Source organism: Diceros bicornis, chromosome 3, assembly GCF_020826845.1.
Source record: "Diceros bicornis minor isolate mBicDic1 chromosome 3, mDicBic1.mat.cur, whole genome shotgun sequence".
Lineage (NCBI taxonomy): Eukaryota > Metazoa > Chordata > Mammalia > Perissodactyla > Rhinocerotidae > Diceros > Diceros bicornis.
In genome coordinates, this window is record NC_080742.1 from 14,492,575 (window position 1) to 14,520,042 (window position 27,468).

The 27,468-nt window shown below is 37.6% G+C and overlaps 1 protein-coding gene across 2 annotated transcripts in view; it reads left to right on the forward strand.

Moving 5' to 3' along the window:
• The window catches only part of RELN (reelin), a 485,778-nt gene extending 459,224 nt beyond the window's left edge, over window positions 1-26,554 (forward strand). The window contains exons 54-66 of one of the 2 annotated variants that reach the window (XM_058523829.1): window positions 1,863-2,038; window positions 2,182-2,288; window positions 3,352-3,594; window positions 4,176-4,351; window positions 8,092-8,165; window positions 8,974-9,135; window positions 9,910-10,067; window positions 12,099-12,318; window positions 14,513-14,710; window positions 15,655-15,753; window positions 16,385-16,468; window positions 20,372-20,377; window positions 25,454-26,554. In XM_058523829.1, coding sequence (XP_058379812.1) covers window positions 1,863-2,038; window positions 2,182-2,288; window positions 3,352-3,594; window positions 4,176-4,351; window positions 8,092-8,165; window positions 8,974-9,135; window positions 9,910-10,067; window positions 12,099-12,318; window positions 14,513-14,710; window positions 15,655-15,753; window positions 16,385-16,468; window positions 20,372-20,377; window positions 25,454-25,550 — 1,800 coding nt within the window. In that variant the 3' untranslated portion in view covers window positions 25,551-26,554. The remainder of the gene's footprint in view (window positions 1-1,862; window positions 2,039-2,181; window positions 2,289-3,351; window positions 3,595-4,175; window positions 4,352-8,091; window positions 8,166-8,973; window positions 9,136-9,909; window positions 10,068-12,098; window positions 12,319-14,512; window positions 14,711-15,654; window positions 15,754-16,384; window positions 16,469-20,371; window positions 20,378-25,453) is intronic. The other variant, XM_058523821.1, reaches the window with a different exon arrangement.
• Window positions 26,555-27,468: the final 914 nt, after the last annotated feature.

Below are 27,468 nucleotides of genomic sequence, written 5' to 3' on the forward strand. Positions count from 1 at the left end.
TAAGCTAAAAAAAGCACAAGTGATTGAAATCGAGCATATTAAGTAGCAAACAATGTAAACAAAACCTGTTCTATCTTTTCTTTTTTCTACAATACTTCTTGTATTATATTCCAACAACTTTGGAATTGATGAATTAAGGAAAAAATTGGAGCAATGTCCACTTGTGTCTGAAGATGTTAGTGTGTTTGTTCAAATGAGATAACATCATCAAATGAGATTATAACATGAGAAACATGGGCTGGCCCCGTGGCTTAGTGGTTAAGTGTGCGCGCTCCGCTGCTGGTGGCCCGGGTTCGGATCCCTGGCGTGTGTGGACGCACCGCTTCTCTGGCCATGCTGAGGCCGAGTGCCACATACAGCAATTAGAAGGATGTGCAACTATGACATACAACTATCTACTGGGGCTTTGGGGAGAAAAATAAATAAAGTTTAAAAAAATGAAAGCTTTAAAAAAAAAAAAATGAGAAACATAGCCACAGATAATGAATAAACTTAAAAAACCTAGTTTCTTTTGTGAGCATTCAAATTTCATTAGCATTCCTCAGTTGGATAAGAAATTGTACAAATCTGTATCGTGAACTCTGATTCAAACTTTCCTAATGAGAGTTCGCAAGGTTAGTAATGCACACCTTCTGGCTCTATTCTTAGTGTAAACCTCCGTTGATAAAATTGTGTTTATTTGCTACCAGCAGAGAGGTGAGGTATGACTGACCACGTGACTACATGTCTATAACTATAGAGGTGATTATGTTCTAAGTTTGAGAAAAAGGGGGTATATTTAAATCATTTTAACTACACAATAAGATAGCAACTAGATAACTCTCCTAAAGAAGTGAAAAAGTAGACAGTTTTTCTGTATACTGTTACTGCAATTACAACTATAACAAATTGTTTTCATGGTAAATTTCTATCACTTAAAAAACAAAAAGCAAAAAAATTGTGCCTCAACCCAATGCGAAACTGTATTATGGACAAAATGAATGTGCTATGGACAAAATGAGTAGAAAATCAAGATCTTGTCTATGATGTGACTGGATGAAATAATTTGACATAAAATATAGCCATAGTGAACCCTAATATTTTACTTATCTACTCTCTTTGGAAAATAGACTATTCCTGATTATTGGTCATTCTTAGTTAAAAGGATAAACTGGAGACCCAGGGAAAATATTTTTTCTAGATTTTGAGTACTGCTCCCCATCATCCTGCTGCTTGGCCTTGATAAACGTGGGAAAAGTCTTTCAGGTTGCCTTCCAAGGTTACTTTTCTTTTGACCTCGTACTGAAAGCTTTGGTTTAAAATGTTCCTGCCTGACCGTGTAGGCGTCCTAAGTTCCCTCAGTGCCAGAAGCTGAAGAGCCCTGTTGCCTAAAGCAGTCTCCAAAGTGGGGGGCACGTGCTCCAGGGGGAACAGACAATCCATTGGGGAATGTTAGCGGAAAAATGCTAGGACATCTGTTTTGTTTAACTTATTTCTTAAAGTTTTCAATTTTTGTGCATCTGTCATATCAGAATAAATTATATACTATGTAAATAAATACACATATTTTGGGAGTATACGCTTAAGTAACTTTTTACAAAGAGGTGTATTACTGTGCTCAACTTTACAATTGTTTTGTAAAGTCTCTAGACTTTAAATTCCTATTAGTAAACATTATTTAAGCAGTTTAAATGACCTTCAATGTATGATGGAAAAGAACATTGTGGCGATATCCTGTTGTTATTTTTAATATCTTTGGAAACACATTTGTAATCAGGTTTAATTTTTTAAAGTCTAAGATGTAACTCTGTATTGTCTTAACTGTTCCGTAGTTAGTGTCTGAAATTGTTATTTGTAACCACATGCCTCCTACTTTTTCCCAGACTTTCCTGAAGGAACGCTTTGACAGTGAAGAAATCAAGCCTGATTTATGGATGTCCTTAGAAGGTGGAAGCACTTGTACTGAGTGTGGGATTCTTGCTGAGGACACTGCACTCTATTTTGGGGGATCCACTGTGAGACAAGCTATTACTCAAGATTTGGATCTCAGAGGGGCGAAGTAAGTCAATTTTTTGTTATTTTTATTGCAACATAGCAAATTGGCCCCAAAGCAAGGAACACGTGTGGAAGAAGTTGTTATCCAAGATTTGGGTAGACTGTTCTAATTAACTGTTCTGATGGATAATATGTGCTTGCATTCAGATTCCTGCAGTACTGGGGGCGCATCGGTAGTGAGAACAACATGACCTCCTGCCATCGGCCCATCTGCCGGAAGGAAGGCGTGCTGTTGGACTACTCTACTGATGGAGGCACGTTTCAGGGGTGAAAGCCACGCCTTGGAGCAGATTCCCAAATTCCATCCAATGCTCCTCAGAAAAGTCTCTCCAAAACTTTGCTGACTTCGCAATGCAGATAGTGAAAGTCACAAAGAGAAAGCTATAGATCTTAGTTGCATTACACATTCCATACATGTGACTTCTGTGTTATGCAAAATCTACCAAAAAAGGGACAAGAGAGAAAACATTAAAAAATAAGCCTCCAAACTTTTTGAATAAAGGAAAATCTCTGTGCTTAACTGAAGTTTGATTATAAATGATACAGTTAAGAAATAAATTTTGTATGATTTTCCAAGTAAAAGATAATTTAAAAAACATTTTTAAAGCATTTTAAAAAGCTTTTGTGGAGAACAAGCAAGTAATAAATGCTGTAGAGAATCTATAAGAAAACTTTATTAATTGTGAAAGAAGATAGTCTGAATTTGTGAGTCTGTCATAGACTATTTTAATAAAATTCTGTTTTATTTTTAAGCAGCTGAAACCAGACCAATAATCTCTAGAAAATCAGCTTTAGCAGATAGATATCATCCTTAACTAGCAGATAAATAGATGGCGCTAAAGTATTTTAGGGTATTTGAAAGGTGTTCTTAAGTAATTTAAACATCCCACCTACAGTCTTATCAGTTGATAAGAGAGAAACTTTGTATAAGTCCAACAAATTGCAAATTGCAAATTGCATAGCTGTATTTTAAAATACTAAGAGTTCTTATATAGAAACATGCAAAACGTGGGTGTATCTCATTATTTATGAGAAATAATGCATATAGGAATCTAGAACAAAATTTTAAAAGCATAAAATATATAATTTTTACTTCAATGTTTTTATTTTTGGTCAATTATTTCTAAATACCTCCCCCTCATACCATCAGCCTCATTTTGAAACAATATTTATTGAACACTTACATTATAGTCAGTGAAATCAATTCTCATTACCTGGTTGAAGATTTCTTTGGGAAAGTTACAGTAGCTGCAGTATGCTGGTGGTTTGTGGGTTTTTTCCAAATATGTTACTATGTTGGTATATTTATTATTATAGGAATTACTTGGACTTTGCTCCATGAGATGGATTATCAGAAATACATTTCTGTTAGACACGACTACATCCTTCTTCCCGAGGATGCCCTCACCAATACAACTCGACTTCGCTGGTGGCAGCCTTTTGTGATCAGCAATGGACTTGTGGTCTCTGGGGTGGAGCGTGCTCAGTGGGCACTAGACAACATTTTGATTGGTGGCGCAGAAATCAATCCCAGTCAACTGGTCGACACCTTTGATGATGGTAAGAAACGAGACATTGAACAATCTTTCCTGTGAGCCTTCTGTCTGCTTATGCCTTCAGATGAGTTACTACATGAAAAGCATTTAGAAGAGTACCTAGCACATATTCACTGCTCAACAGATGTTAGCTGTTATTTTCCCCAGTGGTTTGTAAATCTTCAAGATTGGCTGCTTGTTGAAATGTCAACTGAAAATTTAATAAGTCCTGTTAAAGACAAAATGTCTAGCTCTAAAAATAACTTGAAATTTCAATACCCCCAAATATTTGGTTTCTTTGGGAATTTCTATACCGCAGAAATACACATTGTATTGGTTTAAAAGTGTACCAAGAAGAATTTTGCCATGGTGAAAGTTACCCAGACTAGCAATTACATTTTAAAAGTTGGGTAATCATTATACTAGCATTTAGTAATCTTTTCTACATTTGATTTCTCATCTTGGATTTATGTATTAGACCAATTAAATAAAACAAAAATCAATCTTAAAGCAAAAAGCTAGAGCATAGACATTTAAGTAATTCAACAATAAACCTACCAGTTCAAGAGAATAACATGCCATATTGCTTCCAATTTACCTTAACAGAAGGCACTTCCCATGAAGAAAACTGGAGTTTTTACCCTAACGCAGTAAGGACAGCAGGATTCTGTGGCAATCCATCCTTCCACCTCTACTGGCCAAATAAAAAGAAGGACAAGACTGACAACGCTCTCTCCTCCAGAGAACTCATTATACAGCCAGGCTATATGATGCAGTTTAAAGTAAGGGAGAGGGCCTTCCAAACAGTGTGGCATTACATTTGGGGGGCGGAGGTGCGGGGAGAATGCTTATTCGGACAACTGGAAGGACAGGATTGATTTCATTCATGAAAAGAGACTTTATCTTATGAGTAAAAGAAGTAATCTTTCACAAACGCCTGTATCACCTAGGTAGGATTATTTGAGCTTAGATAAAATCTATAAGTATGTTGGGACATAGCAAGAAGTGTAACTGTATTATATCTCATACATGTAACCTTGTGTTCACCTTCCCAAACTTTGAAAATAAAAAGCTCAAATAGGTACCTCTGCCTATTCTTTTTCTCTGTCTCTCTCTCCCCTCGCATTCCTCCACCTCTTTCTCTTACTCTCTGCCTATTTCACGCATCAAGCCACTTTGCTTCTTAATCTAGCCTTTTTCGTTTTGTCTTTCCATCTTCCTTTTGTGTCTGACTTCCAAACACAAACCTGTACATTAGCCCTGTTGGAACTTTCCAAATCCCTGAACATTTAAAAAGGACTCTCGAATCTTTTAAATGCATGTTTTATTCATATGGAAGGATGGAAGGGAAGGCATAGGAGTAGTTAATAGTCAATCAGAGAGAAAGATAAAGCATATCAATTGATGTCTTTCTCATTGCAAAACACATTAAAAAGGGGCATTACAGAAATGCACTTTGTTACTAGATCATTTTAAAGACAGACATCATTGTTCTAATGCTTTTGTTTAAGAAGATGTGCTACAATGAAGGTTCATAGTAAGAATCCTTATTAGCAGAAATAAGAATGTATTTACTGCTGGTAGGAGAGGGAAATGGGAGTTGTTTAATCAGTATAGAGTTTCAGTTTTGCAAGATGAAAAAGATCTCTTGCAGAAGAAACAAGGTATACACTCTTTTTCTCGGCTCTATGTTAAACTCTCCTTCAGAGACTGGAAGGTGAGGCAAGGTCCCCAAATGCTCCCAGTCCCTCAGGACTATCTTTAACTTCGTGACGTGGAGGATGTTCAAGGTCACATCCAGTGTTAACACCACTCCTAATTCCAAGCCCAGTCCTTTAAGAGTGAAGGTTTTCCCTCTACCCGGCCCACACTGTGGCCCATATCCGAGTCATCATATCTGATTGAGTTGATTGGGGGTTCTTTTGCTGCCTCTATCAGCCCAGAACTGAAGAAACTGAAATTTTTTTCTCTAACTAAGTCTGTTTGTTTAAAAAAAGAAAAGTTTGTCCCCAAAAATGTAATAATATATCACTTTAACATTTTTGAAAGTCACCATAGACTCTCTGAACACTACATCTAGCAGCTTTCACCCATTCCTCACCTTTCCTCATCCATCGGAGACTGGCCCATAGCTGATCTCTCTCCTACTGGAACCACAAAAGAGAACAGAGGAACGTAACCAGCTCCACAAATAGGAGGCCGACATTGTCTCTTGTGAATAAAACACTGAGACCCGAAGAGGCAATGGTAACTGCGAGGCATGCTAAGGCCAGTATTTTTCATCAAACCTCTTGAGTAGTCAAAAGGATGATCAAAAGGGGGAACTATTGAAATACATTTCTAGGAACAAGACAGAGCCACTCCTGCCCGGGATTCCTCGTCAGCAAACCAGACTTTCATGTTCCTGTAAATCCTCCACAGGACCAGAATCGCAACATAAAGGTCCACCAATCCCAAAACGCCAAGCCAGCACAGGGCTCTGTACTTATTTCCTTGTTCTTTGATCTTTCTAAATAAGGTCAGATATGCAACCCTAGCCAATCCTGCCCTGTTTCCACGTTGCCTCTTCTAACATGCTATAGAACTCGCTCTTGCCCAAAATCCCTCGGGAAGAGTGCCCCACTGCTTGTGAGGGACTGTACTCCCCCAGTCCATGGATTGTTCTCTCTTGAATAAAGGACATCAAACTCTACTAAATTGTTTTAGTTTTGTCACTTGACACTCTCTGTACCATTTGACACTGTTGTCCTTGTCCTCTCCAGCTCGTGAAATTCTCTTTCCCCTTGGCTTCTAGGTTCTCTGCTGGTTCTCCTCTTACTTCCTTGATAACTCCTTTTATCTCCTTTTTGGCTCCTCTTCTTCCCTCCAACCTTTAAGTATCAGCATTTCTCAGTACTTCTCAGCTTTCTTCTCTCTGCATAGATATTCTTACCAGTGGGAATTTTATTTATCCCCTGGCTTCAAGTATCATATCTTTAGGAGCAACTCCTTAATTTTCATATCCAACCTTGACTGGCTCACCAACAATTAATTCAGTACTTTTAATAGCCTGTGTACATTTCTACACCTTTGTCTTATGAGCATCTCAACTCAACATGTCTAACCGTGAACTTCATATCTTCCCTCCCCATTCCAACTCCTCTCTGATTTCCCTGTTTCTCCTGATGACACCACCTTTCCCCTATTCATCAGCTTTAAATTTTAAGGTAGTCTTTGATTTTTCCCTTTTTGCTTTTCACATCTAATCAATTACTGCATTCTTTTAATTCTAATTCCCAATGTTCCTGGTACCCATCCCATCTTCTCTGTTTGCACTATTACCACCTCCCTTCTGGCCCTAATTAAATCAGTAGTCCATTAACTAGTCTTTCCACCTCTAATCTGTCTCCCCTCCCACCTGTCTGCAACAGCACAGTCAGATTGATCCTTACAAAGCACAGCTCTGAGCACATCATTCCACTGCTCATAAACCTTTAATGATTCCCCATTGCCTACCAAATTAAGGTCAAACACCTTAGACTATGACTCACTGTCTGCCAACCTCAACCAGTCTTTCTAACCTTCTCTGCCAGGAGTCCACATACTCTATACTCAGGCCAAAGCATACCACGTGCTGTGCTGTAGCCATGCCAGAGTGCTTTCCCACCTGTGTGTCTGTGCTTACACCCTTTCTTCTACCTTAATGTCTTTCTCCTATCTTGACCTCTCAGACTCTTCCCATTCTTCAGGGCTGGCTCACATGCACCTGACTTGATGAATTATTTTCTAGTCAACTTACTCAAATACATTCTCTCCTTCCTGTGAAGCACCACAGCATTTTATTTGTATCTTTTCTGATTTCCATTTCCATAATTGGAGTATACTTCTTATTCTCTCTCTGAAGCCAGGGTTATTTTGTTCATAAGTGTATGGCCTGAAATTTTTAGCACTAACCTTCCCTAGTATCAGCACTGAAATAGGACTTGTTGATTAAGTAGATGAATGGGACTTAAATTTGATTCAGCAAATTTTTATAGCATTTATGCATTATTGAGTCAAACATTTAATTGCATATAGTATGGAAAGCTTTTATTCGTATGGAAAAGGAAAAGACCCTAAGAATGAATATTGAGTAATTAAAAATTGCTATTTTTAATTACAAATAAAAAATCAATAGTAGCATCAAGGAAGTTAGGATATCAATGAAAATGTTTTCACCCAGTGATATTTTATTCTCCAAATGTTACTTTCCTTTTGGCCAATTTATCTTGCCCAGATTTATGGTTACTATGTTATACTAATTAAGTAAATAGAAATAGTACTTTTTTAAACCTTAATTATCATCTCCATGCAAAATTGCATGTGTTTAACAGAACTGAAAAGAATGTGTTCTTGGTGCCCTGGCAGGCTGCTCTGTAAAAGCTTCTCTAAATATTTCTTGATTACTTACCAGAGTCATAATGAAGAGAGATGGGGTTTCTCATTAATGATAGGTATCATTTAATCTTGCCTGATACATATTGATTGTTTATGTCTGTTTTAGATTGTGGTGGGTTGTGAAGCCACTTCTTGTGGTGACCTTCATTCCGTAATGTTGGAGTACAGTAAGGATGCAAGGTTTGTGAAATAAGTTTTTACATATCCTCCAAACTTGAATACACAGTTCAAGTGGTTGTCTATTTTTAAGGCAACTGCTTACAGAGGAGCAAACTTCTGTATTCAAAGTGGTAATTGATGTGTATTACAAATTTCCTTCATATGAAATTTATACATATGTCTTTTCAGATTTTTCCTTCAAACCAAGAAAAATCAATTTTCATACTAGACTGCAGCCAGCAAACTTTGTATTTTAAAATAAGTAAGACACTACATTTGTCCTCAAAGTAGAACTCTCTTTTATTCATGTTGCTCATTTTCAAGCAACCCTAACAAAAATTTAAATCAGTGAAAGATCTGAATGTGCCTTAGCCAGAGTCACATATCCTAAAGCACAGTAGCAGCATCGAATAAAAGTCTGACACGGTACAGTTACTGTATTAGGGTGTTGTCTGCCACCACCACTTTCAAAAATGAATTATAGTGAGTTAAGTTTGGGTAGACAGAGAATTTTGTCAATGGATTCCATGTATATTTCTGGTAACAATATCAGTGGGAAGAAGCCACGAAAAGGCAGCATTATGGATGCTATTATTTTATTCTATTGTCTGTGAATATATTAATGTGCCTGTAAAGAGTTAGAATATGTCTTATATGAAATAATTTTCAATTTTTCTGTTTATTGTCTGTAATGATAAATATGTACAGGAAATAGGAAATATACTAAAAAATATCTTAATGTAACCCAACCCAATGCATTACCTTGGCATTAGACAGGTCATCTATTTCTCTTAAGAGTAGTCTAACGTAATATCTTTGGTTTCTGCAGGTCCGATTCCTGGCAGCTTGTTCAGACGCAGTGCCTTCCTTCCTCTTCAAACAGCATTGGCTGCTCCCCCTTCCAGTTCCATGAAGCCACCATCTACAATGCTGTCAACAGCTCCAGCTGGAAGAGAATCACCATTCAGCTGCCTGACCATGTCTCCTCCAGGTAGGTTGCAGACTAAGGTAAACTTTGTGGAATTATCCGGCAGTCTCTACAGAGCTCACACAGTGAGCTGAGAATAACTGATAAAATGAGGCTAGAGTTTTAGTTGCAGTAGTGCCCTCTCCTCTCTTCTCTCCCACCTCTCACCAACCCGTGCCCCAAAAAGGCAATTGCATGTCCCAAGAAAGAAATTGGAAGAAATAGGGTCTTATTTCTAAATGATTCATAGATCTCAAATTTTCTTTTGACTAAATACCACAGCACATGCCAAACTCAATCACAGGCCCCAAGTCACAGATCCCCAAATAAAGACCTAGAGTTGGCACCATATCTGCCCCAGTGTTCTATGCTCCTAAAGGCTGCACTGCTCATCCAGATACAAATACCCACTGGGGCGTGCAGGGCTGGTTGGGTTACGCAAAGCCGCAGGATAAACGTAGTGGAGTGCAATCTTTCTAGAGCACATTCATTTTACTCAAAGATTTGGAAAATGATACACCACTGTAGGAAAAGTAGACGCAGATTTATTATGGAATAGAATAGGAAATTCGCATAAAATTTTCAGGGAAGGCACAAGCTTCCAGAATGGCATTTTGGGGTATCCTCCTGAAGTCTGAAGAGTACACATTCACTCATGTCTGCCAATCGGTGCTTCAGGGCAAAATTTGGGAAGCCTTTTGCTCAGAAATAGTCCCCATTCTCAGAGGCTAGAGGCTGGACACAGCCACGGGAAATGACAGCCTGCTGAATCCCTTCTGCTCTCTGTGGGACTTGCAGTGCGACGCAGTTCCGCTGGATCCAGAAGGGGGAAGAAACTGAGAAGCAGAGCTGGGCGATTGACCACGTGTACATCGGAGAGGCTTGCCCCAAGCTCTGCAGTGGGCACGGATACTGCACCACCGGCGCTGTCTGCATCTGCGATGAAAGTTTCCAAGGTCTGAGTCCTGGACTGTCATGTGTGACAGAGGAGACCATGAGGGGCTCCTCATCTCAGCATGTATACAACGGCCACTAGGAAATGGATAGAAGCTCTAGCCTGAGGGATTTGGGATAGATAGTATACTCTTTGATCACAGAGATATTTACCTTTGGATGGGATTGTCAAGGATAATCTTATGCTACATTCCTTGAATTTTTAAAAATGCGGGTTTTATCCACCCAGGATATTCTATAGTACCTCTCATTCCCCATCTTCCGTGTAACTCCCTGCCCCACCGCTACCCCCAGGACTTTATTTCCACTTCTGGGCCCATCTCCTCCCTGGCCTGGCTGCCCCTCCCTAGATACCTGGCCAATATTCCTTCTCCCTCAGCCTCTCCCAGCAGCAGCTGCCACGGGCCTCCCAAGATGTAGCTGACAATTCAAGATGTTCTGTTTCCTCAGTCATTCTGTCACACACACACAAAAACCTTTATGACTCAAAAAGATATGTTTTACTGCTTGAGTTTCTAGAGGCTAAGGATATATTCGGGACAGAGTATCTACTCAACTCCTGACATCATAGGAATTTGCTCTGTCCACCTGTTAGAAGGCCTGCAGCACTGCTTTCCTTCAATGCAACGTTTCTAACAGATTTCAGCCTCTATCATTACAAAGTTCACTTTACATAATTACTTATATCCTCAGAGCCTAATACTTGGCATCTAGCTATGCTCAATAAGTCCTTTTTGAATGAATCCTTACATTGCCTTATGCTTTACTATTTACACAGTATCCACCAATTCATTCAGCAGAGTCATTTAGTACTTATGATATCCCTGTAAATTAGCTATGGTTAACGTAATTATTCCCACTTTACAGGTAGAGAAACTAAGACTCAGGGAGGTTAAGTGACTTACCTAAGGTCACAGATCTAGTATGTCAGAAAGAAGACCAGTACTCAGGTTGTTCTTTCCCATCAGCCTTGCTGTCTCTCAGAGCTGAGAGATTTATCCAAAGAGGACAGAATTATACAACTTCCCCAAGTATATGCTGTAAGAATCCATAGGTTTGAATTCTGGAGTAGAATCTAGTTAGATTTCTTGGGTTTTGCTATTTCCTTGCCTCCAGATGAAAAGAGTATGATTAATGTAGCCTGCTGTACATCTCTGATGTTAGAAGTTACTTACCTGCCATCTTTTTCGCTTGATCTCATTACCACTGAGACCAGCTGGGTCTGTCTGTGTATTAGCTGGAGAATTTGAACTTTAGGCAAATGAAGAAATCAAATGTCTCACAAGCAGTCCTAGACGTCTGGAATTTGCCCTCTCCCCTGATCCAACAGAACCACAACCTTTGGATTTTGACCTATTGTAGACATTTAGGAACGTTGTGCTGTTCAAATCAAGGGAAAATGGAAGCACATACACATTTGCTAAAGCAGTGTCTTACTCAAATGCCAGATCTTCAGCTCAGGGGTCTCTGAGAAACACTTCCAGTTTATTCATTGTTCGTTTATTTATCCCAGCTTCATTACTGAATATCTTGTATGTGCTAAGTATTGTGCTAGGTGCTAGAATCCAACGATGAATAAAATGCAGTCTGCTCTCAAGAATCATCAAATATCGAGCTAGAAGGAGAATAAGAACATAGTTTATTTTCTGCTACAAAATCTTGGTAGGGAAAAGAAATGAGGTTGGCCTCTCAGGCTGGGGTGAGAGCTCCCTCCTGAGACCCATCATTGGTAAACATGCAGACCCAGATGCTGTGGTATTTAAACAACAGATTTACACATGCGATAAGTACATTAGCACCTAGGTGTTTGAGTAAACATTGACTCAAAGATAATGGGACTTTTTTCAACAACGCAAGCCAATGATTGCTAAAATAAAAGAGAAACATTTATTTCTGGGAATCTATATCTGCTAGGTATTTTGTCATTCTTACAGTAACAATGATGGGTTAAATCTGAAATTGATTACTTGTCCTTAATCTTTGATGATTCTGCTTGTTCCAGCTAATTTTTGCAATTATTCCTTTCCCTCTAGGTGGTGATTGCTCTGTTTTCAGTCATGATCTTCCCAGTTATATTAAAGATAATTTTGAGTCAGCAAGAGTCACTGAGGCAAACTGGGAGACCATTCAGGGCGGAGTGATAGGAAGTGGCTGTGGGCAGCTGGCACCCTATGCCCATGGAGACTCACTCTATTTTAATGGCTGTCAGATAAGGCAAGCTGCCACCAAGCCTCTGGATCTCACTCGAGCAAGGTAACAGAACTCCTATGTAGTAGTCCCGACAGAATTAGTCGCAAGCCTCTTCATTGTCCACTGTCTGTTAGATATGATCCTGAACTTCATGGCACAGATGTCACTAAGCAGTGGAAACTTAAATATCATTTGAGTTTGGTATGAGGAAGCATTATGTTGTTTTACAACTCAGAATTATGCTTTGCTTAAATTTATTGTAGAATTACCTTGTATTTCTTCACACACAGAGACATAGGCTTCACACACAGTCTGAGTGGTGGTGATATAGGCGTGAGCCTAAAGAAATGACCAAATATAAAAAATTGATAAGTGTATCAAATCAGCACATTATGCACCTTAAACTTACACAATGTTATATGTCGATTATATCTCAACAAACTTGAAAAAATAAATAAAAAATTGGCTATGGATAATCTATGTAAATAATTTAATGTTGACTGTATGCAAGCATGTAAATATAAATATGTACATGAAGTAGATTTGTAGTAATGCAAACATATACCTATATTTAGCATATGTAGTCACAATATGTAGAAATGGAGGATCGATGGAAGAATGGACGGGAACTTTAAAAATTCATGCTCTCAGAGCTGCATGTTAATGCAGAATAGAGTGGACAGAGACTGTGCAAATCAATTAGGGAAGTGACAGAGAAAAAGAGACCCCAGGAGGATTGGATTTTCTTCCCCATCAGCCCTTTCCAGCTCTGCCACTTGGCCAGAGCACACACAGCTTTTTGTCTGTGTAATGCAAGAAAAGAATCCAAGGCTTTATAAACGTTGAAAGTATTAAAGTATTCAATGAATACTGAAAAGTGTATGAGTATATGTGAGAATTAGGTGTTTGATTAGTAAGAATGTAGATATTTACTTGAAGCTTAATATTAGTGTATTTTCAGAGGCAGAAAGGCAGGTTCAGGGGCTTTCAATATGATAGAGAATGAAAATATAATAAAATTAATTCCTGTATAGTAAACATAGAGATGCCAAAAGTTGTTGTGTCCACCCATCCCCAATTTTTTTCCTACCAAAAAGATGTACTTAATCTAGAGACAACCTGATGTTTTCCTTGACCCCATATACAGCTACAACTAGCTGCTTAGTTGACAATTGCATGCCATGTTGTACAAGTAATTTTGCTTTAAATTAATTTAGGCATTTACAAGTTTTAAGTCTAGCTTTTTATGTGACCACCCACCCTAAATGGGATTACTCTGTTAATCACTAGGAATCTTATGAGAATTGACTTCCTATGTTTGAAAACCGTATCTTCTAAGGGCAAAGATTTGCCTGTGAAAAGCAGAAGGACACATCAAATAGGATAGCAGACATGGTCCAGAGCCTGCATGTCTAACTCAGTTTTCCCCCACTCTGATCTCCAGACATCCTTTCCTAAAATAGACATATGATTTATCCTTGTGCAAATGGTGTTCAGTTTGGAGCTATTTGTGAAAAAGTATGTAGTGTAAATATGTGATTTTATTCCTTGTCCTCTCCGTGTCCTCTGTTCCCTATTTGGCCCATATTACCTTTCAGAAAATAGAAGGTGTTTCAGGTAAAATACTCTAATAATATTTCTAACATCATGAAAAGAGAAAAGATCTTTGAAAGTCAAAATTGTTTTCTTTGTGTGGAAAACCAACCTTCCAAGGTTATTTTGCATATGTATGATATAAAAGATAATATAAATAAATTTTATTACTAATGTGATTTAGTCATAAGACTGGTTGCTTCTATTTTTACTATATTATGAACTCAGAAATTATGGATTTTAGAAAAAAGAAAGATAAAAAAAGAAATTAGAAAGTATAACTCCTTATGGGCCGGCCCGGTGGCTTAATGGTTAAGTGCGTGTGCTCCGCTACTGGCGGCCTGGGTTCGGATCCCGGGCGCGCACCCATGCACTGCTTCTCCGGCCATGCTGAGGCAGCATCCCACATACAACAACTAGAAGGATGTGCAACTATGACATACAACTATCTACTGGGGCTTTGGGGAAGAAAAAAAAGGAGGAGGATTGGCAATAGATGTTAGCTCAGAGCCGGTCTTCCTCAGCAAAAAAAGAGGAGGATTAGCACAGATGTTAGCTCAGGGCTCATCTCCCTCACAAAAAAAAAAAAAAGAAAGAAAGAAAGTATAACTCCTTTAATACTTGCTGACTCTTGTTTAAAGATGATTTCCCCTGTGTCTTTCAGCAAAATCATGTTTGTTTTGCAAATTGGGAGCACGGCCCAGACAGACAGCTGCAACAGTGACCTGAGCGGCCCGCACGCCGTGGACAAGGCCGTGCTGCTGCAGTACAGCATCAACAACGGGATCACCTGGCACGTCATCGCGCAGCACCAGCCCAAGGACTTCACGCAAGCCCAGAGAGTGTCTTACAATGTCCCCCTGTAAGTGGCTGAAGGAAAGGTGTGGTCTCGTGCAGCATCCCTGAGAATCACAGTTTGAGCTAGAAGTTTGGTGAAGTTACTCTACCACGCCACAAAAGCAGGTGGTGGCAGAGCCAAGACTAACCCAGATCTCCAAAGCTGTGTTACTGTTTTCTATTAGGACAACAGGCAAAAAATGAAGCAGGGAATTGGGCAAGAGGGAATAGAGAATAACAACTAAATGAAAAGGTGCTTTTTGTATATTTCCCTTCCTCTACCCAGTATTTCTAGTCCCTCAGAAAACAAAATTTTTAATATTCTGCTAGGTACACCTATTTGAAAATTTTCTGAGGATAGGCAACTGTGTCGGTTTTGCTTAGCATAGTATCCCCAACTTCTAGCACTCTGCCTGTCGCCCAGGAGGCACATCACGTTTGTTGACTGAATGCGCTGCTCTTCCAGGTACTCCTGGAGCAAGGGGAAGAAGGGAGAGAGATGTAGAAGTATTATAAGTCCTTGAGCAGCCAAGAAAATTTAATGCTGCTTACAAGAACACTATGGGGGCCAGCCGGTGGCATAGCGGTTAAGTTCATGCGCTCCGCTTCAGCGGCCCGGGGTTCACAGGTTTGGATCCTGGGTGCAGACCTACGCACCACTCATCAAGCCCTGCTGTGGCAGGAGTCACACATATAAAGTAGACAAAGATGGGCATGGATGTTAGCCCAGGGCCAATCTTCCTCAGCAAAAAAAGGAGAATTGGCAATGGATGTTAGCTCAGGGCAAATCTTTGTCACCAAAAAAAAAAAAAAAGAAGAAGAACACTATGACCTAAGCAAATCTGAATTCCATACCCCAAGTTTTGTTGATTTAGATTAGACTATTATATTTGAAGTCTGGAAGTCACATACCAGAAGTTTCTTTGTTTTCTAGTGTTTAATCTCTTTGTCCTTCTATCTGTGACCCAGGGAGGCTCGAATGAAAGGAGTTTTATTGCGCTGGTGGCAACCACGCCACAATGGAACAGGTCATGATCAATGGGCTTTGGACCATGTGGAAGTCGTCCTGTGAGTATCTGATACGTACCATCCCGTGTCCCTTTCAGAAAGGTTTGAAATTCCTTTGATATGGCATGTTCTTTAATTCAGTAAGAACTGTTCTTGAGGAGAAGCCCCGACAGGACCACTTTGGCTTACACTCTTGGCAACTGCAAACTATAGCTCAAATCAGTGTGAAATAACAAAGTCCCAAATGTAATTTAATATATCTTAGAAAACTCCAATAAGCAAAGGTTTATTTAAGGATTTGACAATATTTATTAAATTGGATCAAACAAAAGTCCCCAGGTAAATGGGAAACAGTGTCTTCACCAGACATGGGTTGCCTTATAAAACAGAATGACATCCTGAAAAGAGAAGGATCTGTACTGGGTGATGTACAGAGTATTACTAGCTAATGTGCCCAATTAAAAACACCTGCCTCAGCCACAGATGCCTGGGGCATTCTTCCATTTAATGACATGGCTGCAACTAGAACAAAGAATTTGTGGTTTCAGATTCCTCCTGACCAATCCCAGCACCTAACAAGTTAAGAGTGTTCCCCCATGGTTTCTCCCATATGATAAGGTCGTCCCCCCTCTCACTTAGTTGGGTTTACTGTTCCACAGAGAGATGACTTGCTTTTTCTCTAACAATCTAGTTCCTGTAGAACTGGAATGCTTATGTCTCGACGGGTTCGGACTGATGGCTCCAAGTGGTTGGCAAGGAGAGGCGAATCTTCTCGGTAGATAGGTTCAAATGTTCATTCTGTTTACCAAATCAGAAATGAAATCAGTCCCTTGGCTGATTTCAGTCATTTTGAAAGCAAATTTAAGTGATTTATTGGTAGGAAAACTACCAGATTTGTTTTCTTTCAATCATAGCCATGAGCTGAGTTTTTCACTCTTGAGTTAGCCCTTGTCTTAGTTTTCACTGAGGCACCTGCTTGCATGGCATCCATATCAACCCCCAAATCCAAGAGCAACCTGGTCCCTACACAAGCTCCCACTGTGCGCTCTGCTGCTTTGGACAACTTGCTGGGGTCTGCCTCCACAAGACAAAGTTGAAGTTTAAAGTAACAGTCCAGACTCATTTGAATCTATATATGAGGCTGATGTTTTACTTAGATATTTCCTAGACTACATTATTCCAGGAAAATAGAATAACCTGGACTCTTAAAATGAATACATGTATGGTAAAGCCAGAGAGAGATGTCCGAATAGACCAAAAACCAACCCTAGAGCCATTCTGCCCTGGCTGCTTTCCTTTTAGAGCAGCGCTTCTCAATCTGATTGACCATCAGAATCACTTAGGAGCTTTTAGAAGCATCAACGAATGTTCCAATGCCCAGGTCCATCCCCACAGATGATCTGATATTAATTGATCTGCAGTGGGACCTGAGCATCAGTCAGTTTTAAAAGCACCTCAGGTGATTCTAATAAACTGGTTGAGAATCAGTTTAGAGTCAACAACCATTTTTTAATCTTTCAAGTCTCTTGGGAAGACAATTTACATTAATGGGGCTTCCTGTGCCGGACAAAGCATTACCAACTCCTATGGAAACTTCAAAACTTGACAGTCCTCAAAAGAAGTCAGGATGCCAACCCTTGGGTAGACATAACACATCTTAACATGTCATGTGTTTGAGTAGATATTTCTTCTCCTGCCACCAAGCCAAGAAATTGCAGTTATCCATTTTGGATTTCAAAGGCTTATTATCACCATAATTTTCTCCTCTGAACAAAAATTAAAGAGCAGGTGGGGTCAGAAGTGCAAATATACTCACCTGGTATGAAATAACCCCTTCACAACCTGGAAGCAGAACTCTGTTCTCTGCTTTCTATTGACCTGCTGCCTCAGAGACGCTCAGAGCTCCAGCAGGAAGCCTCACCACTCAGCTCACAAGGGAACCTTCTGAAATACCTAGTGTTGGTATTAATTTTTATGAGCAGTTACTATTATCATGATATTATTACAAGATTCAAGTTCAGATTATATAAAATACTGGAAACCTATTGTTTCTGGAGCGATAATCTATATTTGTAAAGACTTCGCTTGTATTCCATCTCCAGAATTTTGATACTTGGAAGAATTTATCACTTACCAGGCACCTGTCTGCCCTTACCCTGCATTATTGTCTCAAACTCTCAGGGCACTAAAACATTTTGAATGAGAAAAGAGCATTGCCACACATGCACAGTGTCACATAATTTGAGTTTTATTCAGCATTGTATTTCAGTGAATAATTTAAAAATTATAACTTTATACATATCACCATAAAATTTTATGTATATATATTACACATATAATTTTAAAAGCAAATGCTATCTCTTTAATGACGTTTCAAAAAGTTGTTAAAATTAAAGGAGCTCATTTTTCTTTTTTGGAAAGAAGAAATACTTCATGAAGCTGAGTTCAGTAAATGAGTTAAAAAATACAATACAAAGAAATTATATTTTCAGAACTATGGTTTCGATGTTTTGCTCTTGTCTTAGGATTTAACATTTCTATTCCACTGTACCCTTTCAAAGTACTTCTTTTCAGAAGAGTCACAAAAAGTTTTAAGGCATTCACTAATTAATATGCTTTTGGTAGCTCTATAAAATTATTACTTTAATTCATTCACTTGATGATCTTAAAACAAATTCCAGAGAATTCAGAAAAATAAAATATAGTAATTTTTCAGAGTGTCTTTCAACCAAATGAAATACAAAGAAGCTAGCCAAGGTTCATGCCACCATTCACAAATGTTACTAATTATAACTTTCCTAGAGCGCATGTCTATTTAGAAATAGAGAGGTGGAATACTTCCATAAAGCCCTATTAATTCAAAATATCCTCTTAATTAACTATACTTTTGCATAATAACATTTAGTTATATAAACTAGTAATGTTGACTCCTCAAGTTTGGAGGGGAAGGAGGAGACTGAGGTGCGTATCTAAAGAGATACAAGCCCCACCTATGTGAATGCTGCAGATAGGGCTATGAATATGTTTTTGCAACTAATGGTTGGAGGTACACCTTTTTAGAATGTATTTCCTTTTCCAAGTGGAGACTGGCCTTAATCTAGCTTTATTAGCAGAGGTTAGCTTTTGTGCATGTGCATTAGGTACACATGCTAAAAACTCCTAGAAAGAAAAACCGGTCACGCATGGTATCTTGAGTTTAACCTCAGTCCTGCCCACATTAATCAAGAAGATATAGGAGTTTGACGAGAATAGATTTAGCACATTAGACAATATTACAGAGTTTAGGAGTGCATCCTAAATGAACAAGATACAGAATATATTTTTAATTTAATGGTTTAATTCTAAAATACTCCATGTAGAAGGATTTGAGTTTCATAAATATGGATATACAGAATAAGCCCCACACCATAAAGATAAAAACCACCTTTTTAGCATTTAACAGGCAAAGTCACTCATGCCTTATGCTTGTTTGAGTGTAATCTTCCCACTCGGATGATGTTTTTCAATAAAACCTACACATGAAAAGCATTCATGATGATTAGGCCCTGCTAATCTGCCACCGAACAGATGAACTGAATTGACAGATCACTTTTTTCCAGCCTCACTAGCTCACAAAAAGTCCTTGTTCCCTAAAGTCTGAATGATGTAGCGTAACACAATGATTGACAATCAAGTGTCAGAAACCTAATTTCTCTCAATTCAGTTGCTAGTATAGAATATTTGTTTTTCAGTAAATGTTTATGAATGCATTTGGGCAGATCCCTCACAAGATCCATGCTGGTGGGGTTCTTCTTAGGATAAAAGAGAATTCTTTGTCTTAACCTTTTTTGTGGGACACTCATACTTCTATCCTAAGAATCTTCCTCACCCGACAATGCATTTCATTCACGCATCACATTTCCTGTGTACGTGTCTAAGTCACAACCTGTCATGCGTATAATGAAGTGGGCCAATTTTTGCATGTGTACCTTGAAAGCAAATTGCTCAGGAAAGAGTTAGCCTTTGTGAATTGATTTACTAAAAAGTGAATTATTACCACATTCACTGAGAATTGAAAACCAATATGTTACTAACTATGGTCTTAAACACATTTATCACGTTTAATAATATGAGTCCCATCATGACCATCCCCTCATGCTATTCATTATCAAGATACTGTCACGTTTTTGGCACAAATGATTTACGGAGATGAGCATAGTACATTTGTTGCAAAGCATATTTATCCTTTATTAAATTTGACTGTGTGATCTGATGTAGAGGACTTCTGTATTTTAAAAGCCCATTCCTTAATATATTCAGGAATAAGTATTTTCTAAAATGAAAATAATTGAAAAATCAGATGAGATTAATGGTAGTTATTAAACTGTTACTTTCATATTTATACTTTATATGCAACATTTATGCCAAATGTAATACTATAGCTACATGTACCTTGACATATGGTTATGAGCAAATATTGCATGTTACATTACATAGAAAAGTTAAATATATGTATATATTAGGTATAGAAGAATAAGAAATAACTTCTTTAATTTTTATTTTCAAAAGAGATGAAAAATCCTATATTGCGTCTAAACCTGATCAGACTTTTATGACTAATCACAGTGCTGCATGCATTGAAAGACATTTTTTAACTTGTATTATATTTCATTATTTGCTGTCATTGGTTTTCCACTAGAGTAAGGTAAGTCCTCTTACTAATTCTGGGAAACTGTTTACTAATAGTTTCATCGGTGTTACCTAGGTTAACTGAGAAGTTTTGTAGAGGACCTTGGCAATTGAAAAAAAAATCTATGAAAACAAAGTTATATATGATATTGAGATATACTGGAACACTTGAAACCTATATCAAGTAAATTGAGATTTCAGCCAAATTGTGATAATTCTGTAATGTACACGGTATTGGGCACAACAGCCTAGACCAGAGTGCTAATCATCATTCCTTCATTGCCTAACAAATTTGACTCTGTGCCTGGAACTGTGTTTGGTGCTCACAGTTTGAATTTAATATGAAGGGAAAGTGAAAATAGAAATGTGTTCAAAAGAGCTACGGGCTCTGATTAAGGGTAATATCTTTCAAAAGACCTATTGTGCTGGAGATGCATGAGGGTGCCTTGACATCTCAATTCTATTCTAAGTTACTAACTGAATTGGCAGAAGGGTGTGGATTGATTCATAATATTTGTGAGTTCTAGATCCTATCCTTAGGGTAAGATTGGCCTTCTTTAATATATGTTTACATTTGTCCTCTAATGAAGATACTCTAAAACTTAGGAAAGAAGGTAAAATGGTTATCATTTATTAAACATCAGTATATTATGCTAGAAGTTTTCATTTAATCCTTACAACTCCCTCAGGTACACATTATCGGATGTTATTCTCATCCCCATTTAGCAGAGAAAAGAAATATGAAATCATCAACATTTGTGAAATATATGAGCCTGCAGTTATTTACATGTAGCCTTCCTGAAAATGCGTGGCCTTGAGAGTAAAATATATAGCATCCTCTATGCAGGAGAGTTTCATTGATTAGTTTGAATGGCAGCTTCCCATCTTACACTCACCAATATTTCTCTGAAAGATATGACAGTTCACTGGACTTTTATTTCTGCATTCATGTAAGCATTATTTATTATATGTTTTGATGATAAAGAAATTAATTACTAATCAGTAAAAATGCCTAAATTTCTATGAGCTCAAATTACTTCTACCAACTCTCTATCTTCCCCATTTCTTTTAGAATCTATTAAAAGTCAATTGAATTTTTTTCATAATAATAAATGACCTAAGATAGTGGCTCCAGGGAAGAGTAACACTTCAAAAGAGCACAGAGTCACTAGTTCTTGAAAGATCTTGCAATATCCATATTTCCTATGCAGAAACAGGGAAGCATTTTATAATTCCATATGCCATCTACATCCCTCAAGTCCCTCTGCGATAATGGAAATTTAAGTTAGCATTTCCAAGAAGCCCTTGATGTTCATTCTCCCTTCCTTCAATGGCTTACTCATAATGGGAGAATTTTAAAATGGACCTAGTTCTATCCACAGCCAAAGCAAATTGATATGTCAAGTTGCATAGTTGATATGCCCTGGAATAAACATTACCTGCTTTCATTGAATTTATAATAAAAAATATTTTCCCCTCTAATTGCAGTAAAGAAATAAATCTTTAAAATTCCATCACACCTATTATTATTTTGGTTATAAGGTTGTATGTAGCTATACATCTACATGTATCAAAAACAAAAATAGGCTCACAGATCTGCTCCACGAAAAAAAATAAACATGAGATTTTGAAACTTGTTTAAAATTCCCCTAATGCCCAATCCTGTAAGTTAGACATTTTAGAAGCCACGATAACTGTTTAATAACCATGTCAGTTTGTTAAATGGCCCTAGAGGCAGACAGCATTTTGCTATAGCTTCCCATGGTGCTTGATTTTAAAAAGCTTATGAACTGTAAAAATCTGCTTCGTTAGATTCCAGCCTAACTGACTCCAGAAATGTTTATGTTTTACATATGAAATTACTAGTTAGTTTCAAGGATGCTTTGAAAATGTGACCATTTTTAATGTGACTATATAAACACTAGGCATCCATAGAAAACATCTATAGCAAATGCTGTGTGCATATCAACATTCTCAGGGGTCCAAAGATAAGCTACTGATACATAAATTTATTCAAAATTAAAGGACATCCAATGAATCAAAATGCCTCCTAAATTAGATGTAAGCTTCCATGCTGGATCGATCGTCGAGGTATTAAAGATCTGCAACCTGTTAATATTTATTTTTTCACATATAAAGATGGGGAATTTAAATCAGTCCATAATAAGTAAATAGTTATATGGAGAAGCTGCTTTAAAGCCATAAAACATGCATGTCAACTTTTCTTAAAATTAAATGTTCCTTTGTTCCCATATATTGAGGTCACTTTCATGTCAATCTAGGTTGTATTGAGATAACTAAATATCTTGAGTGTTCTGAGTTTATCTTTTTTTCCATGTAAAATCTTTTAACGATTTTAAATTCTCTTTGAGTACTTTATATTTTTAAACATGTTTTCAACAGAATAATTTTCATTGCTTTAACTTTGCGATTATTCCTTATAGTTAAAGAGTAATGATTTACAACAGGAATCCAATCAGTAAGTCACCAAATTTCAACAGACATGCCTTGGCCCCCCACGGGCGAGGCAGGAGGCTCAGTGCTGTGGTATGGGGGCGGGGGAGTTGGGGGACAGGCCACTACACCAACAGAAGTTTAGTCATGGGGAGCCAAGACATGAACCCAAATAATCTCCATTCAAAACCACAAATGAGCACTATGAGGGTTCATAGTAGGGGGAAAAGTCAATTCTGAAGGAGGTGAGCAATGAATAAAATGTGATACTGGAAAACTAAGTAGAAATTTAGGAAATGATGTTGGGGATTAGCCAATGAGGCAGATGGAAGAGGTTCAAGGTGGGTTTGAATAGAGCAGTCTGTATAGGAGTATCGTGGACGAGAGGACTTGAAAAACAGAATAAGATTAAATGTATAGAGGACTTGAATTGTATTGAAATGTGTAGAGGACTTGTATTATCTGACTAAGTTAACTTAGATGGCGCTCCATAGTCAAGAGGATTATGAATGGCTTTTTAACAAGCTAAAGCCAGCGTTTGAGGGGAAGTTTACTGAATCTGATGTGCAAAATCCACTGTATGTCTCTGTGGGAGGATACACACATACATGCAGTTATACATTCAATAATGCTCCTTAGTATTTTATGGCTTCTTTTCAGTGGTGTTTCTTTCATAAGGGGAGAGAATGAAGAGGCTAGTTTGGGGGGCCACTATGATAGCTCAGGGAAAGGGCCAAAGGTGACCTAGGGTGCTGGCAGGAAGACAGCCAGTGCCAGTCCCAATCTTTTGTGACTAAAGAGGTAACAGGATTCTGTCTCCTGACGCTTGATTAGTTCAATACATTAAGTCATTGTCCTTTTTTGTAACTGGATTTTACATGGGCAGCAATTAGTACTAACAGCAGCTAATAAATAATGGATAATTTCATTTCCTGCTTCAACTATGACATTGAAACTGATCAACTTAGTTGCTACATGTAATACCGTTACATTGGGGGAGGAAGAAAGGGTAGTCAAGCTACATGAAGATAAACCTGATTTTTTTTGTATTTTTCTCTACAATGTCTTTAGAGTATATTCTTAGTTTCCATTCTATAGTTTCTAGCATGTCGACAATACAGAAATCTAGAGCAAAAAGTTATTAGTGCTTCATTTTGTTTTATAAAATATGTAACAATGTGGTATCTATCTTTTTATCAGGTTTTCAGCACAGATGCTATTGCTTTTTGATTAAACATATCTGATGACATTCAATTTATGTATTTTCCTTTGAGACATTTTATTATGTTTTCTTTTCTAATAATCAAACTTAACTATAAAATTCTCATTTTAAAGTTTTCTGTATGTTGCAAGTGTTAGTATAATATACCTAAGTATAATACCTAGTATAATGTACCAGGTAAAACATATCGTTTTACACCTTGCCTGGTATATTGATCATTAATAACCCAGAAGAATATCCTGCTCAGTGCAAAATTACCCTTTCCCTCCTCTTCACCCTAACTCAGGTTCATATCGTATTGACTTTCACGGTGGAATCACATCACATGACATTATCCCACTCCAGATGCATTTTATCTCCCCATGAAATTAATGAGGAAAAGACATTGGGGCCAGACAGTATTCAAGAGATTCAATGAATCTGGAAAATACTTATAGGCTCACACTTAAAAACCACATTTTGATGCCACATATAGATATGTTGTAACTCAGAACAGTGTGTGAAAGGAATATGATTCTTTCCAGTGATGTTATAGGTAATGATCCTTTTTAAAGTATATTTTCCATATCAGAGCTTTAACAGCTATCTCTACCAGTATTGTACAATTTCCTACGGGCTCCTAAAATCCATTTTCAGTCTTTTTATTACCTTCACATATAGTGTGCATGTATGAATGTGTGTATGTAGATACGTGGGGGAAGATATGTACACACATACGTGCAATTGTACATTCAATTGCACTTTCTCAGTGTTTTATGATCTTTTTCCAGTGGAGCGTCTCTTGCATAAGGCAGTGCTTACGTAGAATATGACCCAGCTGCTTATTGTTTGAGGAAGGCAATGGAAGCCAACATTCTGAGAAAAACTTACATCTTCATTTTGCCCCTGAGACTGCATAAAATAGAAAGATCAAGCTGATTCAGCTAGCAAGTTTGTTTTTTCTTTGTTTTTTTTTTTCCTTATGCTTTAAATGAGAATGTTTGCTAAAGGCATCAAATATGTCTCCTACTTGTTAAAGATGTATTTAAATAAGGTAATGGGTACAGCACATGCTTCCTCTCAAATGAAATGCATCCAGGTAAATGTTTTGAGACAGAGTTCAAGAATAAAATTAAAAATCCAAAAACAGTTTCGGTCCACTCTTGCTATAAATCAAGAGAATTTACCATTTTTTCTGGTTGGGAGCTCACTCATGAAAAGAAAGGGGTTTCTTCAAGGCCGAGGGCAGTGAATACCGGTGTGACCTTTAGTTATTCTGTCCCAGGGTGGTAATGACACCCTGATCTATTAACCCTGAAAATTTTCAAATAAATATCAGGGTAACTTAGGACCTCGACTGGATTGTGCTTTCAGTGATGGGACTTACATGCTCTTTCTCCTTTCCCTCCCTGCCTCTATCCTTCCTGATTTTAACAGCACTCGAAAACAAAATTACATGATGAATTTTTCACGACAACATGGGCTCAGGCATTTCTACAACAGAAGACGAAGGTCACTTAGACGATACCCATGAAGAATCAAAAAGTTTATTTTTCCTTCCAATATGTGATGTGTTGCTTTCCATTTTTTAAATCTCGCACTGCATCTGATATCAGGAAATTTCTGTGAAGGACTTGGTGATTAACTGAAAGCCCTTCTCAAGACCAAGTGTACACCACTTTCCCACACTGTGAACTAATGACAAGTGACTTATTTTCTCATAAGTAAATGTCTTCATGTTGATGTGTCCGTGGAAATTGTGATCTGTTGTAATATCAGTTACAGTGACAGTATTGAAAATAAGAAATAGTTTAACAGGAAAAAAAAGTTTAAGCACAAAAATTTAAGAGATTTTATGTTTAAAATGGCATTTAATACAATATTTAACATTCTTGGTCACAAAGTATTTAAGTGGACTGTATTTCAGCTATGTATCATGTTTTATATGATTAAATTATCATTGTCCTTTATGTATTCTCTTCTACAGTATAACACATTGACACTGTATTTGCTTATGTTGCAATATTTTGCTGCTGAATTTCAGGCTACTTATATTCTGCAGAAAATTCGTTGAAATACCTACTCAAGAAGATAGTTGTAAAGATATTGTATCTCCTTTAATATACTCCTTAAAATGTATGTTGGTTTAGCGTTGTTTTGTGGATAAGAAAAATGCTTGACCTTGAAATATTTTCTACTTAAAAATTGTGGATGAAGACCCTATCTCCCACAAAGGAGTTTCCATTTCCTTGTTTAAAGATTTTTTTGAAGTGTTCTGTGGCTGATTTACTAACAGTAACTGCCATTTTGTGTCTGTGGTAACAGAGTGGTTTGTAAAACAGTGGATGTTTTCATTGTGTTCTCTTTGTGGATTGTTTTTCCTGCGGGTCATATTCATACCTTCTGATGAAGTTGTACCAACACCAGCAACATAATAATGGCCCTGTAGCCCTGAACTCTCTATTAATGTAACTAAAAACGTTGCAAACTAGAGTGAACCAAGCTAAAAGCCCATGCTTAAATAAAAATTATGTCCAAAAGCCATTTGAAGTTCGTCTTTACTCATTTTTAATTAAATTTTGTGTAGGATTTTTAAGCCTGGTCGGGTTTGGAAAGGACGGTGTGAAAGATATTCACCAGTTTTTTGATTCATCATTGATAATAGCAGTTATGAAGCCACACTTTCAATCTGGCCATTTTTCTCTTATTCGGTTTTTTCTATTAATCACTCTGTAATTACACTAAGAAAAGTCAATAGAGAATTCTGAAAATTATTTAACTCCTGAGAGTTTTGTTAGCTGCTAGCACAATGCCTGGCTCGTCGTAAGTTCTCGTGCATTCATTCAGCAAGTATTTGTTGAGTGCTTGCTTTGTGCCAGGCACTGTGATAAGTGTTGAGGATAAAAATGGTGATTGAGACATTTTCCCTGCTTGTTTTTTTTAATATTTATATTATAAATATTAAATATAAATATAAATATTAAATATATTATAAATAAATAAATATTTATTTATTTATTTTCCCCCCAAAGCCCCAGTAGATAGTTGTATGTCATAGCTGCACATCCTTCTAGTTGCTGTATGTGGGACCAGGCCTCAGCATGGCCGGAGAAGCGGTGCGTTGGTGCGCGCCCGGGATCCGAACCCGGGCCGCCAGCAGCGGAGCGCGCACACTTAACCACTAAGCCATGGGGCCGGCCCCATCCCTGCTTGTTTTTAATGTCTACAAAATAGAAGTTATGTTGGTACTGTTGAATTTGTTGATTTTCCAGAGGATAAAAAAAAAAATCTAGGTAGTAGAGCAATAAATGGTAGTAGTATTTCTCATTGAATAGAGAAATGATAAAGGATGATCTCTGAGAAGTTTAGTTAAATTTCATTTTGAACCTGGTATCAAATCCATTGTGAAACATTGCCTTGGAGAGACAAGGCCTTCTTTTTTCTACCTAATC